Source organism: Suncus etruscus, chromosome 11 (assembly GCF_024139225.1).
Source record: "Suncus etruscus isolate mSunEtr1 chromosome 11, mSunEtr1.pri.cur, whole genome shotgun sequence".
NCBI classification, from domain to species: Eukaryota; Metazoa; Chordata; class Mammalia; order Eulipotyphla; family Soricidae; genus Suncus; species Suncus etruscus.
This window is the reverse complement of record NC_064858.1, coordinates 108409210-108421989: the sequence shown is the minus strand read 5'-3', so window position 1 is coordinate 108421989 and position 12780 is coordinate 108409210. Positions and strand designations below refer to the sequence as shown.

Genomic DNA, 12780 nt, shown 5'->3' with positions numbered 1-12780 from the left:
ATGGACAAAGGTTATTTTTTCCCATTGCAACTTTTTTTATTCCAAATTCCAATGCCATCCCTCCTATTCAGAGGTATTAGTAGAGAGTTTCAGGAAAGGAAGTGCTTACTAAAACAAAAGGAAGCAGAGAATCTTCATCTAAAAAGAATACACTCAAACTGCACATTTGGACACACTCAAATTTACTACAGTGAAAAAATTCAAATGAAAGAAAATACATGTGCAAAAAGAATTTAATGAAGTTTTCTTTCATATACTTGTACAAAACAGATATCCTTTGATGTTTCCCTGATCCTCGAAGGTTTCACATCACAGATTCTATTTCCTTTTACAACCACAGGAAGTGGATCTTCTCTTTATATACTTTCTGATATTTTTTCTTTCCTACTTTCTTCCCCTTAATTTGTGTATATTTGCTAAAGAGCTCTTCCTCTTGTTGTTTTGGAAAGTAATACAATATAATTAATAAATTGTAATTATTTCCTGGGAACTTTCTTGAAGAATTTTGAGGTCTTTACAAAGGATAGTATCACACACCTCACAGTAATTTCTGCAAACCATAGTTCTCCCTAACTTATACTTAGGCTTTTCTCCTTTTAATTCTCAAGTGGGTCCTTCCCTAAAGCTGGGCTCTTCCTAATTGACATTATTGTGGAAACAAAAGCACTGGAATGAAATGGAATTTAAAAGCAATGCTTTCAAATGATTTTTTTTGAGCCAGCATACTACCTTTCTTTATACTTTCAAATAAACTTATAGTTGGAAGTGTTAGTCTATGCTTGACTAGTGCCAGATATAAGCTTTAGATATCAAGGAAATGAGACTTATGCTATTAGAAAGAAAGCCACGAATGTTCTTTGAATTAAAATTTATCACATTACCGACTTTTGCACTTATACATAAATGCTAATGGATTTGAAAGCCAGGATTTGAAAACTCCTTCAAACTTCCTTTTAGACGGATTCTGTTTGGGTTAGACCAGTCTTGCCAAGGGCTCTCCTCATGGCTCCCTTCATTTCCTTGTTTCGAAAACTATAAATGATGGGATTACACATGGGGGTGATGATAGTGTAAAGGAGGGACAAAGGCTTATCTTTGTCAGGGCCATGCGTACTACGGGGATTCATGTACGAGAACATGGCTGAAGTGTATAAAAAGATGATCACAGTGAGATGGGAGCCACAAGTGGAGAAGGTCTTCCCCCGACCCCCCGAAGAGGAGGCTCTGCCCAGGATGGAAGCCAAGATGCGGGCATAAGAGATGACAATGAGTGCCATGGGACTGAGCAGCACTATGATAGCATCGAGAAAGATCATCTTCATGCTGAACTGAGGGTTTCCACGGGAGAGAGCAATCACTATGGGGGCTTCACAAAAGAAGTTTTCTACGTGATTGTCTCTACAGAAGGGGTTCCGGAATGATATGTACTCTAGAAAGATGCCATTGACCAGCCCAAAGAACCAGGAAGTACTCACAAGTCTCCCACAGACCTGCTGGTTCATGATTTGGGCATAGTTAAGCGGGTGGCAGATAGCAACATAACGGTCATAGGCCATAAAAGCTAGGAGGATGGCCTCAGCCACACCTACACCAAAGACCAGGTACATCTGGGTCATGCAAGACAAAAAGGAGACGATGTGATTTCTAACCACGAGGTGGATTAGCATCTGTGGGATGGTGGTGCTGATGAAACAGATGTCTAGAAAGGACAGGTGGCCAAGGAAGAAGTACATGGGACTGTTGAGCTTAGGATCTGTCCAGGCGATGAAGATGATGAGGCCATTCATGGCCATGGCAAGGCTGTAGAAGGCGAGGAAGAGCACAAATAGCAATGCTCGTGTAGAAGGGGAGCTCTTCTCAAAGCCCACGAGGATAAACTCGGTCACTGTGCTGCCATTGCATCGGTCCACAGTCTGAGTCCTGATTGAAGAAAGAGAATGGAAAAAGTTTAAAAAATATAGCTGTTCTTGAACTGGAGCTATGGCACAAGTGTTAAGGCGTCTGCCTTGCCCGTACTGCTAGCCTAGGATGGACCGCGGTTCAATCCCCCAGCTTCCCCTATGATCTCCCAAGCCAGGAGTGAATTCTGAGCGCAGAACCAGGAGTAATCCCTCAGCGTCACCGGGTGTGGCCCCAAACCAAAAAATATATATTTAAATAAATGATAAATTTATATTTAAATGAATTATAAATTATATTTATATTTAAATAAATAAATAAAAATATATAGTTGTTCTATAATGTAAGGTTCTCACTTGGACCCAGATCTCTAGGTACTAATACTGAAAGATGTCTACTAACCAGAATGAATTTAGCAGTAAAACAGAAATTGATGTTCGTTTCTGTACTCATGTCAAATATGGAAAGGCTTAAGGACTTGAAGATGACCATTTTTGAGGCAAGATTGTTCTTTTAGAAGATCATACTTACAAATTAGAGATTTAAGTTTTGAGTATTTGAGTCTGAAGATATATTTTTGTAGAAGGAAAAATAATTCTGTCTTTAGGAATCATTTAAAATGTTGCAAAGGTTGAAATTTCAGGTGAAATCAAAAGTCTGTCTTCATTCTTGCCTTTTCTGGGAATCATTTATGTTTCATTTTTTAAAAAATGTAAATAACCCATGTAGTCATGTTGAAGATGTCACCTGGGTGTGAAGTTTTGCATGGTTTCCTAACTGAAGGTAGTTTTCCTTCTGGGACTGGAATTTAGGGCTACACATTAACAGGTAAAATGATTCATCCGTATGAGATTAGGGAAGTTATGAGCAGAACATAAATCCAACCTATCTGGATGGCCCTTCAGAGAACTTTAACCTGCCTCTATTCTTCTCTCAGTACATTTTGTTCTTTTGTCATCTCGAAGAATGAGCATTTTAACTTCTCATTATTTTATTATAACTTTTAGGAAGTCATTATGATTCATTAAAATATCTTATACTTTTGATATTTTTGGTAGAGTATATTATATAACTGACTCCCTTTTCAGATAAATTTAGGTTGTTTAGAATACCTATTTAGGTCTCAGCTCCACCAGCCAGTTTTATTCTCTTTACACAACATAGGCTTGTGTGGTTTCTGTCATTTTCTCTTTTTATTCTTCTTTATCCTTTCCTTTTCTCATCAAGATATCCAGGGAATGGGTAATATTCACATATAATCTTCTGGTTAATTTTACTTCTCTTCTCCACGTCTTTATTTTGTGTGTGTGTGTGTGTGTGTGTGTGTGTGTGTGTGTGTGTATAGCACACCCAGATGTACTCAGGATTTACTACACACTCTGTGCTCTGGGATCACTCCTGGTGTGTCCCATGGAGCCATATGAGGTGTCAGAGATCAGCAACATGCAAGGCAAAGCCACTGCTTGCTGAACTTAACTTTTTCTGGTCTATCTATGCCCTTAGATTTTTTCTTTAATTTTAGAAGGTACTTATGCCATTAATTTTAACTCTTGATTCCCTCTAGATGATTTACTTAAAGTTCAAGATAGTGTTTTGGTAGTAGACCATTCCATAATTTGTACTTTGAGATTCTAGTCCTAGAATTTATGCCTATAACTTTAACAAAGCGTGGCAGACTATGTTGTTTCGGTCAAGATGTTGTTGCTTAGAAGCCTGGGTTCAGTGGACATGTTGGGAATAAGGTCGGTGAGTAGGTCAGAGAAATAAGTGAATGATACTTCAAAGAATAGAATCCCCCCCGCCCCCCGAAGAAACAGAATTAAGGAATTACTAGGTAATTCTACCCAGTTAAGGAATTACTAGGCAATTCTACCTCTGATTACTACAGGGGTATAAATGCTTAATTGTGGCTCAATGTCTCCAAAATAATTCGGTAATACCTGGATCTGGTGCTTTGTTCAACACCATAGGGAGTTAAAAAAAAATCAAGCATTTGTACAATTAAATGCACATTTCTGAAAATCATGTCCTACCTCATTCTGTTGCTCTGCTGATAATGTCTGTTACTGAATAACTGTGTAAAATAACAAACACAATCTCATGGTGTTTGAAGAGGAGTTGATCCAGGGACGATGGTCTGTCATGGTAGGTCTCTATGGAAGAAAAATAGCAGTTGTTTGATACAAATGCCATAATGACGATTGCTTACTAAATAGTATTCCTAAACTATTTATTTATAACTCTTTATAGCAACTATGAAACCTTAGTGTGACATACACCGTTTGTAGATAATTTTGTTCTTTTTAAAGATATAATAATACTTTGACTCAACTTTTAATATTTTCTCAGTGTGAACTGAGTTCCAGTACCTTTGTTTTCAAACTATATTCTCACTTAGCTTTTAGTTGAAGGAATTCTCTCAAGAAAATCAGAAATCATTCTTTCTTTGAGCTACAGAAAAGCTCTTTTTGATTTTTTAGCACAAAACATTTTCTTATAAATGCGATTTATGACAAAGAACACTGTATTATAGAACATCAAAAATTGTTCATACATGTTGTAAAACTGATATTGAATTTTATAAATGCAACTTCTGTTAAAATGTGACCTAAAGTATGTTACAAAATTATAGCTGTTGAGGTATTAAGACATGACCTTAAAAACAGACTTACAGACTCATAAAATAGAACAATAGGCTTTACAAATAAACTCATATGTATAGTTAATAATTTTATGATAGAGGAGCTAAATATATACTAGGAGTGATGTATAGCATTTTATATTAATATTGGAAAAACTGTTTAGTTGCTCGAAAAAGAATTGATTAGAAGATATTTAGGCCACTAATTGTTACTAATTTTAGCTCTTGATTCTTTTTAGATGATATACTAAAGTTTTAGCACCATACATTAAAAACTAATTCAAAGTAAATTAAAGACTTGAAGTAGAGCCTGAAATTACAAAACTCCTATAAGAAAATATAGGAAATAAACTGTATGATATTGGATTCTGGGTAGTAAATGAAATCGTAAATAAAATAAAAAGATAGTTAACTCAATGAAAGAAAATACTTTCAACTCATATGTCTGATAAAGAATTAAACTCCAAAATTTGCAACCCCCCATACAACCCAAATAGAAGAGAATCCTATCGCAAAATTTGTTTTAAAAATGGACTAAATATCTGAAAAAAAGCAATTCTCTGAAGAAAATATATAGATATATGAACAGATTCTGAGATCCTACTAATTGTTATAATGGCAAATCAAAACTATGTGGCTATAATTAAAATAATAAATAACAAGTTATGAGAATGAGAAGAGAAAGAAATACTTTGCAATTTCTCTTGGAATGTAGTTGGTGTAACCAGCTGGAGTAAAGGGTTAAAGGTCCTCAAAAATCAATAATGGGATCCAAAGAGATAGTATAGGAGTAAGACATTTGTCTTGCAAGCAGCCAGTCCTAGTTTGATCCTAGGTACTGCACATGGTCTCTGAGCCTATACATAATATCCAAATCCTCTAGGGAGTGATTTCTGAGCATGGAGTATGATGTTGACTCTGGGACACACACAAATATATAAAATATATTGAATAGATGACTTATTGTGCTAAGGCACTTACTTTTCTCTTTATAGATTTTGCACCATGCCTAGTGATGCTCAAGGCTCACTACTGGCTTTGTTCTCAGGGGTTACTCCTAGCTTGGATCAGAGGATTGCAGGGGGTATTGGGGTTTGAACTCAGATTGGCCACATAAAGCAAATCAAGTACACTACCTGTTGTACTTCAGCCTCAGGCAAATTTTAAATATTGATTTTGTTGAGAGCTTTTATTCAATTATAAGTCATTTGAATCTTGCCAAAAGCTTTTTTAAATATCCATTAAGATGATTTATCCTTCCTTTGTTGATGTGGTTTATAATGTTATTGCTTTGTGTATGTTGAACTGTTCTTGCACTCCTAAAATGATTCTCATTTGATCATGGTGCGTGGTTTATTTAATATACTCTACTGTTGAAGTTTGCATTTATGTTCATCAGCCATATTACTCTTTTTGTAAGCGATGTTCTTTTCTGGTTTTGAAATTGGTAATGTTGACTTCATAGAATGTGTTTGGAAGTTTTCCCAGTTTTTCAATTTTCTGGAATCATTTTAGAAGGATTAATCTACTTTGAAGGTTTGGCACAATTTACTAGAAAAGCCTGATGATTCTGGACTATTATTGATTTTTTGTGAGATTTTGATTGTGGTTTCAATTTTGCTACTCATGATGATTTGATTTTCTTCTCAATTCAGAGTTGGAAACAAGTTTTATAACTTTGTTTGGATTAAAATCATTTTGGATGTCTTTTTTTTTCTTCTAAAAATTGTCTGAAATTAAAAATCAGCCAAAAGAAGAAGGGGAAACCATAGATTTTTGGAGAATTAATAGCAGGTTACTGCACAACTGTTGAGTCAATGAAGAAGTAAAAGGTGAAATAAAAATATAATCTGAGTGTCGGAGATATAGCATGGAAGTAGGGTGTTTGCCTTGCATGCAGAAGGACGATGGTTCGAATCCTGGCATCCCCTATGGTCCCTGAGCCTACCAGAAGCTATTTCTGAGCGTAGAGCTAGGAGTAACCCCTGAGCACAGCTGGGTGTGACCCAAAAAAACAAACAAACAAACAAACAAAATATATACATAATATGAGACAAATAAAAGTCAAAACACACATGATCAGTTTCTCTATGGTATAGTAAGATAGTATCAACAAATTTTAAAGCAATAAATGAATGACCTCAAAAGATAATAATCACAGTCAAAATCTATTCTTATACCTGAAAAGTAGTCTTTATACTCTTATATAGGCTATATATAGGAGACTTTTGATAAAGTTCAATGAAACTTAAAAAAATTTATAGGTTTGTTATATTTTGAGAAGAAATAATCTATAAAATGCATTAAGTTTATCTCCCTAATTTGTCACTTTTTGTTGTTGCTGTTCTTAGTTTTCTAGCTGAATAATCTATTCATTTCTCTAAATGGCATGCCAGATTCTACTACTATTATTATGTTTTTTTCTTTTAGGTTTACCAATATTTGTATATTCTGGTACTGTGATATTGGATGAAATATATTAATAATATCAACATTTTATACAATCTTTGACATTACTTCATGTTCATTTTTGTTTCTTTGTCTCAATATTTGGCCATATCCAGTGGGATACAGGATTTACTCCTAGCTTTGTGCTCAGGGATCACTCCTGGCTTGGCTCTGAGGAACATATATGATGCTGTAGAATTACAGCTCTTAGGATGGGCTTGGATGGTGGATGGAGGCCTTTGTTCTTAAGCCCTGGCCACGTGGCTCCATCCCCCCTTAACCCTCGGGTCTGGGTCCAGGAAAGCGAGGAATATTGAACTCACTCACAGGCAGGCTTCCAGAGAGATAACATCTTTATTTAGCCCCAGCCAACAGATGTGGCTGCTGACCATTTATGCATTCAGCCCTGCATTCTCGCTTCTCCCTCAGCCATAGCTCTCCATCCAAGTAAATGCAAGCTCCTCTCCATCCTGGCAAAGACCCTGATACCCTGGGTCCAAGGCCTTTTCTAACCTTCCCAAGACCCCTCCCAGGAATGGGGGGGGGTCTTGCAGGTAAGATCAAGGTGCACAGGAAGAATGGGGGGATGGGGCCACATGGTGCCAGGGATTGAACCTAGATTTTCAAATATAAGAAAAGTGCCTTTTCTATGGGACTATCTCTCTGGCCATTGCTTGCCTTGATTTTTGAATGGCAATATATTTTGTCTGATCTAAGTAGTTCCCACCTTTAAAATTTGCCCATTGGCTGAGTACTTTTCCAGTAATGAAGAAAAAATATTCCAAATAAATAATGCTACTCTTTGTAACTTGAATGACTCTTTCTTTCTTTCTTTCTTTCTTTCTTTCTTTCTTTCTTTCTTTCTTTCTTTCTTTCTTTCTTTCTTTCTTTCTTTCTTTCTTTCTTTCTTTCTTTCTTTCTTTCTTTCTTTCTTTCTTTCTTTCTTTCTTTCTTTCTTTCTTTCTTCTTTCTTTCTTTCTTCTTTCTTTCTTTCTTTCTTTCTTTCTTTCTTTCTTTCTTTCTTTCTTTCTTTCTTTCTTTCTTTCTTTCTTTCTTCTTTCTCTCTTTCTTTCTCTCTCTCTCTTTCCTTCCTTCCTTCCTTCCTTCCTTCCTTCCTTCCTTCCTTCCTTCCTTCCTTCCTTCCTTCCTTCCTTCCTTCTTTCTTTCTTTCTTTCTTTCTTTCTTTCTTTCTTTCTTTCTTTCTTTCTTTCTTTCTTTCTTTCTTTCTTTCTTTCTTTCTTTCTTTCTTTCTTTCTTTCTTTCTTTCTTTCTTTCTTTCTTTCTTTCTTTCTCTCTTTCTTTCTCTCTCTCTCTTTCCTTCCTTCCTTCCTTCCTTCCTTCCTTCCTTCCTTCCTTCCTTCCTTCCTTCCTTCCTTCCTTCCTTCCTTCCTTCCTTCCTTCCTTCCTTCCTTCCTTCCTTCCTTCCTTCCTTCCTTCCTTCCTTCCTTCCTTCCTTCCTTCCTTCCTTCCTTCCTTCCTTCCTTCCTTCCTTCCTTCCTTCCTTCCTTCCTTCCTTCCTTCCTTCCTTGGTCAAATCCAGCAGCACTCAGAGGTTACTCCTGGCTCTATGCTCAGAAATCTCTCCTGGCAGGCTTAGGAGACTATATTAGATGCTGGGATTTGAACCTCCGTTCTTCTGCATGAAAGGCAAATGCCTTACCTCCATGCTATCTCTCTGGCCCCTGATTGACTTTCTTTTGAATAACATAATTAAATTTTGTTTTATTATTTCACTCTACCACTCTATCTTTTGATGGGTGAATTTAGTCCATGTATTTTATTTTATTTGTTTTTATCCTCCCCCCCACCCTATCCATTTATTTTTCATGTGCTTATTGATATATGAAACTTGTGATTTTGTCTATAGCTTACTGATTCTTTATATCTATTGTCTTGTTTATTTTTTGACAAACTTTACTTTTTTATTTAGACGAGAGCTTTTTTCAATCATTCTAGTTAAGGAGGTCTCATAGTGAAAATATTTATTTCTTCTTTTTTTTATATCTAAAACAATCCAGAAGGCAACATTCATCTGCCTTAATTGTCTCAGGGTTAGAAAACAGACAATTGAGGGCCATCCTTAAAGTTCAGTATACTCTGAAATTATCAAGATTTCCAGTCCAATGCCTATCCCATTGCTGATCCTAGTCCACAAAATGACATAAATTCTGAACATTTACCTGAAAAACAGAAGCACTAATTCAAAATAATATACATGCTCATTTTTTGCAATGCTATTTATAATAACTAAGAGCTAGAAACAACCTAAGTGTTAAAGGCCAACAAATGGATAAAGAAAATGTGATATATATATGCAAAATAACTCTCCTTAGTGATTAAAAAATAAAGCCCAGTCATTGCAATACCATAGTTGAACCTAGAGGGTATTATGCGTAGTGAAATAAATTAGATAGAAATAAACATCAGGTGATTTTCTAGTATCTAGCATATGAGTGATATTAAGGGTACTAAATAAAAAAACTAAACTCTTGGACTATAAGAACTATTAGAAAGAATACAGCAAAGGGAGGCTGGTAATTAAGAAAAGGAAACATTTGCATAATGAATGGAAACTTACTTTTAGCAGTACACTAAAATAGTATGTACATGTTATCAATATAAACACATGACAGTTATATAATAGTATAATGTACTGTTATTTAATAAAATGAAAAGTAAACTTAAGAGAAAGAAGGTAGCCATGAAATGACGTTCTTTAAATAAATTAAATTATCTGGTAAATTGAGTTCTCTATGGTTAAGTAAAGTCTTACTCAATAATGTCATATTAGAGGGCATGAATTTACTATAGCATAAAAGACAAACTCAGTAATAAATAGCAGTTTTTCATAGGTTTTATTATGTAGGGGGTGAATCCAGTCCCTAAATTTGACAGTGAGTGGACAGGTTGAACCTATCAAAGTATTGAGTATTGAGTATTGGCCAATACTCAATAATTTTGATTTCAAATATATTTATGATAGAAACAAAATTTCAAAAGTCACTCTAGTTTGCTGAGCAATTTCTTTGGTCACTCAAGCCTCAGAACTAAATGCAAGCACTTAAAGGATTGGTAAGCCTTGTATTTTCTCTTTCATCTTTGAAAACTCTTCTTCTCAAATTATATGAGATCACGAGCAGATTGCAAGAAAAAGGCAAAGATTCTTCAGATTTTTGTATATATATATATATATCATATATATCATGCAAAGGATCTAATCAATTTCTCTTTGTTAACTAAGAATGAGACAAAACCACTTTGAAATAAATGGGAAACCAGAAATTTAACATTTTATTAAAAAGTAAAAGAAGCCCATATACAAGCTTTGGAATCAAAGAGTTTTGATTTCTAAACTAGCCCTATGCAAACAAGGGGGAAGCCAGAGGATCTGTATGGAACATTTATTGAGACTCCTTATCCACAACCAGAGATCAGAGAAAGCCCTAGATACAGGCTCCTTGAAAGAATTTGCTGCTTATTAATGCAGATAGAGAACAACTTGATCCTATCTGGATAGATTCTTGACATCAGGAATGTGAGAAAGAAAATTAAGTGATAATTTCCCAAGGAGCACAAAAGGAAAAATGAGTAAAGACCTGGTAAGATTAGAGCCCTTATTTTCTAGTCCTCTCAATCAATATAAAACCCAACTACAAACATACTTGTTACGTTGCTTAAAGATATTAAAAAAAAGAATCAACATCCGTATTGCACTTGCTTCCCCCTCAGAAAGATAGGTCAGAGTGTCCAAATTCTTGAAAAACAGTTTTCACTTCTGATTTTACCTACTATCCAGAAGGCTATGAAATTGTGGATTTTGAAAGATTTGACCATTTGGGAAATATTGTAGAACTCTGTTTTAAATGAACCATCTATTTAAATATTGAAGGCTTGGGAGTAAACTTATGAGGTATCAGAAAAATTTCTGCCAACTATTACATGTTAAAAATATGCATACATAAAAATTGATGTAAAAATACGAAAAACTTTTATGTTGGACAGCTACTTGGGGGAAAAGATGTAAATGCTTATTTTGGGAAGAGCAACTGATCTTAAGTGTGAGTATCTAGGACCTCTGCTACCAATTGTTAGAACTGAACAACCTAGAGTCTCATAATCCTATTATTGCTGTAGACCTACCCAATTTCTCTATTTTCTGTTTATTCCATTTTCTCTCCTAAAGTAGTCTCTTTGCTTCCCATAGCACCTTACTAATGATTGGCATGCAGTAGAGATTTGTCCATTGAATTAAACTGTATTCTTTGTTTTCCTCTCGGCTTCTTCAATGTCTTCCTATCTGAGAAATTACTGGCAAATGCCAATTAAACAGATGTACCACAGCTGGACTTCCTATCACAGATGCGTGTGATGTCTAAATGTTCATGTAGGTGACACAGTCTGCTGGAAGAACCTTTTTTTGCTGATTTGTATAAAGAGGAGACATTGTATGTAATAAAACACCAAAAGTAACCTCAATTTTATTTTACAGAAAAGATTCTAACTTTCTATTGTGCCTCCTTTTATCTCCTAAGATTTGATGTCCTTCCACTGATCCTATGCTTTCTCCAACTGAGCCCAGAAGTGAATTTAGAATTCCATTAGAAGCTATAATAAAAACAGACTAGTCTTGCTCTTGAGTTTTCTCAGTCACCTTGAATATGGAAATTCAAATAAGGTGTAAAAGAAACAGAAAGTGAAGAGAAAGAGAAAGAAAGTGGTACACTAAGATATCCATAACATCTTTTCTCCTAATACTAGAACCTGCATGGATGCCCAGAGATAGAGAAATTGTGGATAATTTAAAATCAAGAGAAATTCTTGGAGAGTAGTAGATTAAATAAAATCTTGTGGTATCCTATGTCCTCAGTTAATAGGAGAAATTTGATAGTAAGGTACATCAAATTAGACCAATTTTAAAATGTCAAGAGAGAAAATATGGAGAGTGTGGGAAAGAGATAAACAGAGGAGAAGGGGAAGAAAGGAATGCTTAGCAAAGAAAATAAGGAAAATGCTAAAACACAGAGTCCAGGACTAAGAATAGATGATATCAACACTTTATAGGGGAGCAATGAGGCATGAGGTTAAAGCACTGGGACCTAGGAGTGAGGTATAATTGAAATTCAACTGTGGCACCATGGCTTATGATAATGTAGAGTTGACTAGCTGAGTCTCCAGTTTTTCTCTCTCAAAAATAGGAGTTAAATTAAGATCTATTTAGTAATTGATAAGATTTAGACAGCAACTAAACATCACTTGTTTCCTTTCCTTCCAATGATTCAATGATTCCAATTCATAAATGGAAAGAATACTGTAAAGATTTGTCCTTCTCCTCACTTGAAAGTCCAATTATTCTTCCCTGCGTGAGCACGCTCACGCACGCACACACAGACACAGACACAGACACACACACACACACACACACACACACACACACAAAAGCTTTCCTATATCCTTCATAATTCACCTGGATGTCTAGATGTAGAGAGGTGAAACAGAGCAAAGAGGCTAACAGGGTCAATATCTGTGACAGCTCATGGCTACTGTGTTCTGAGTGTTTGTGTGATCAGAACATAGGAAGTCACTGAGATAGTCAGAGGTATTCCTCTCTGAGAGATGTCAACAGTGCCAGTGTTAGTTTCCAGTGGTGGAGAAATAAGCACACGCACTAACCTTGTCCATGGGCTTCGGCACATTCGAGGAGAGGACAATTGCTTTGCTGATCTCAAGCCCAGAGGAGGGATCCACAGGCAAAGAAGGAAGGTGGAGTGAGTTGGCTCCAACCAGGGGCTCAT

At 35.7% G+C, this 12780-nt stretch overlaps 1 protein-coding gene across 1 annotated transcript; it reads right to left on the bottom strand.

Moving 5' to 3' along the window:
* Nucleotides 1–953: 953 nt before the first annotated feature.
* Nucleotides 954–12780, bottom strand: LOC126022208 (olfactory receptor 10AD1-like). Its single transcript, XM_049783048.1, has 2 exons — nt 12659–12780; nt 954–1920 (listed from the first exon to the last, which is right to left on the bottom strand). Exons 1-2 carry the CDS (start codon nt 12778–12780, stop codon nt 954–956), a joined length of 1089 nt encoding a protein of 362 aa, XP_049639005.1.